The sequence below is a fragment of the Musca vetustissima genome, unplaced genomic scaffold (assembly GCF_032173495.1).
Source record: "Musca vetustissima isolate MV318-11 ecotype Yass unplaced genomic scaffold, APGP_CSIRO_Mvet_v1 utg357523, whole genome shotgun sequence".
NCBI classification, from domain to species: Eukaryota; Metazoa; Arthropoda; class Insecta; order Diptera; family Muscidae; genus Musca; species Musca vetustissima.
This window is the reverse complement of record NW_026886291.1, coordinates 5,153-7,787: the sequence shown is the minus strand read 5'-3', so window position 1 is coordinate 7,787 and position 2,635 is coordinate 5,153. Positions and strand designations below refer to the sequence as shown.

Genomic DNA, 2,635 nt, shown 5'->3' with positions numbered 1-2,635 from the left:
TAATTTTTGTAAGAAAAATTTACTCATAACTCTTACCTGTACTTGTTCTAAACCTCGAGTGTATGTTGGATTCTCAAATGCCACTCCAGTGGCTGCCTTACCATTTGCTCGATGTCGTCTGCAGAAAATAATGGCGGCGGCTGCTAACAGCACCGCCAAAATGCTGGCAACGATGCCGCTTATCGTGCCCACAGCATTCGAGTATGATGTTGTCGCGGAGGTAACATGATGCTCGCCAAGTGTGAATTTTATCGGTTCCGTTAAAACACTGGCACCTGGAAAAGTGGGAAAAACAAAGAAAATATGAAAATTAACGAACGAGTGTAGTGTGTGGCAGTGATATGAAATGGTGGGACCACAAAACGAAACATGGTAACAAAATATGGGCAACCAGAGAGTAGACATAATAAATATGTATTAGTACGTGTGCGTGTGACTTTTGAAATTGTCGAAGATATATTTTCCGAGACAATAAGTAATGGAACTATTTGGAGAATATTAAATTGTAAAGGCTGGTGGTGGGTTAATAAAATACGTTGCCGAAAAGTAGGCAACATTTTTTAAGTTTATCTTTGCTAACGAATGAACAAATATTGGTTCCTTTTATCTTTGATTCAAATTGTATTTTCTTTCCAAACTAATCTAGAACTTTATATTGATATTTAATTTAAAACAGATTTATCCCTCTACCGCCATATTTTAATATTTCATAAAATTTCTGACAAACTTCACATTCATTTTTCTAAATCATAGTGGCAGTGCCAGCCACTTAAGATGCTCACGTTTACGGTCATGGTTACCCAAAATCATTTCATTATTTCTCGTACATAAATTTTCCAATTTCGTTCACACCTTCATAAAAACAAACTCACATACATACACGTAATGTACATGTGCACTTGACTTGTGCATCCTTCATTTCAACTTACCATAGGTATTGCCAGCTTTCACAACCAACTCGTATAAGACATCCTTTGTGAGACCATCTATATTCACACTGGTTTCCTTGACGTCAATGCGTCTCATCTCACTGCCACTTAGTGGTGGTGCCGTGATATTACCACCACCACCTCCCATTGGCATGCTTGTTGCATTATTATTCAGCATTGTTGGCTCGAGAACAGCAGCAGCACCGTTAACACCAGCACCGCCATTTATTGTTTCGCTAGATGTCACATCGTTACTAATTATGGCCGCTTCATGGTAGAAAATACGATAGCCATCAACAGCATTGGGATTTTTGGTTGGTGGATCCCATCTGTAAAGATATGCACAAAGGTACTAAAATTTGCATTTGTTATACATACTCTATATACTTATATACGGGAAATATTCATATAGATAATTCATATGTAGATAATTAAGACTTAGGTACATAAAGGCCTCAATTTTTAAATTCCATATGAAAACAAATCAAAATTTAGTCAAGTTTACGAAACAGTCTTCAAAAATCCATCATCCATGTCATCGAAGTTTTGCAGTGATTTCGATCATTAAACTCGACTCCCAAAAGATAAAACTGACTGATAAATACTATCATCTCCCATACAGGCAAAACTCAAATAAACCGCGGAACTCTAAGGATCAATATTTCGAGCCTGGGAATTACTTGGCGATATATAACCGATTAGAGGTCAACACCTCCTCTTTCTTACCCTGGCATATTTTCATAACCTTGTTTTCCCGGAGTGAACATTTACGCCATATCGTGCATATGAACAATCTTGATTGATTTTACCCGCTGAATATTGACCGATCATTAGCAAAACAGCCCTTCTAGTTAGTTGGCCAGATTTTCTTGAAAACATACACAAAAATTAAGTTTTCCTTCCCTTTCATCCTCTAAATATCATACGATCTTTACCGAAAATTGTAAGCGTTGTCCTTGACCGCAAAAAAATCATAGCTATCAGCGCGACATTTCCCCCCTCTAGTATTGTAATACAAAATAATAGCAGAATAGGTAGATCCCTATAAAGATTTACGTATAACTCCAACATCTGAGTACATACAACATGATTGGTATCAATTTAAAGGTCAAATAATTCTCTTGGATATATTGTCAACTTCTCCAGTCTATATCCTTCAAGAGTAAAAATATACGTAAAATTTCGTGATATTCGGGTCATATTTGTGGCCTATAGAGCGACCAGAACAAAACAGACAAAAATAAAGTGTTTGGTCCATTTCATCCCCAAAATATTAACCAAAAACAATAGAGGTCTTCTTTGACCAGATCTCGTCGTGACGAACCCATAACTATTGCATGTATTGTGATTACAAATTATAATGGACAGAGAGACATACATGTCTAGATCGACTCAGCTAGTCCAGATATTACGATCGGTATACTAAAATGTGGGTCCAATATTTAGAGGCGTTGCAAACTCTTGGGGCCACAAAAACTATAATACTCTGATACGTTTATTTATCATTTTGGAGTTCTTCGTATAATAATTTTCAATATAGGTTCAACTTTTCAATATAGGTTCCGCTCCGCTGTGGCTGTAAGTTCTCGCATAAATATACCCAAAATGGGATGGTACCGTTCTATGGGAGCTTTACCAAAACGTAAACTAACATTGATAATTGTTGGTAGGAACATTTCGATTTTTCGAATTCGATTGTAAGATAT

At 36.6% G+C, this 2,635-nt stretch overlaps 1 protein-coding gene across 1 annotated transcript; it reads right to left on the bottom strand.

Annotated features, from left to right (window-relative positions):
- Positions 1-36: 36 nt before the first annotated feature.
- Positions 37-1,696, bottom strand: LOC133333805 (uncharacterized; the record flags this gene model as incomplete). The annotated part of the gene is made up of 3 exons (XM_061542094.1): positions 1,656-1,696; positions 930-1,258; positions 37-275 (listed from the first exon to the last, which is right to left on the bottom strand). Coding segments are annotated over exons 1-3 (609 nt in total), but the record flags the coding sequence as incomplete, so codon positions are not given.
- Between the last annotated feature and the right edge of the window lie 939 nt (positions 1,697-2,635).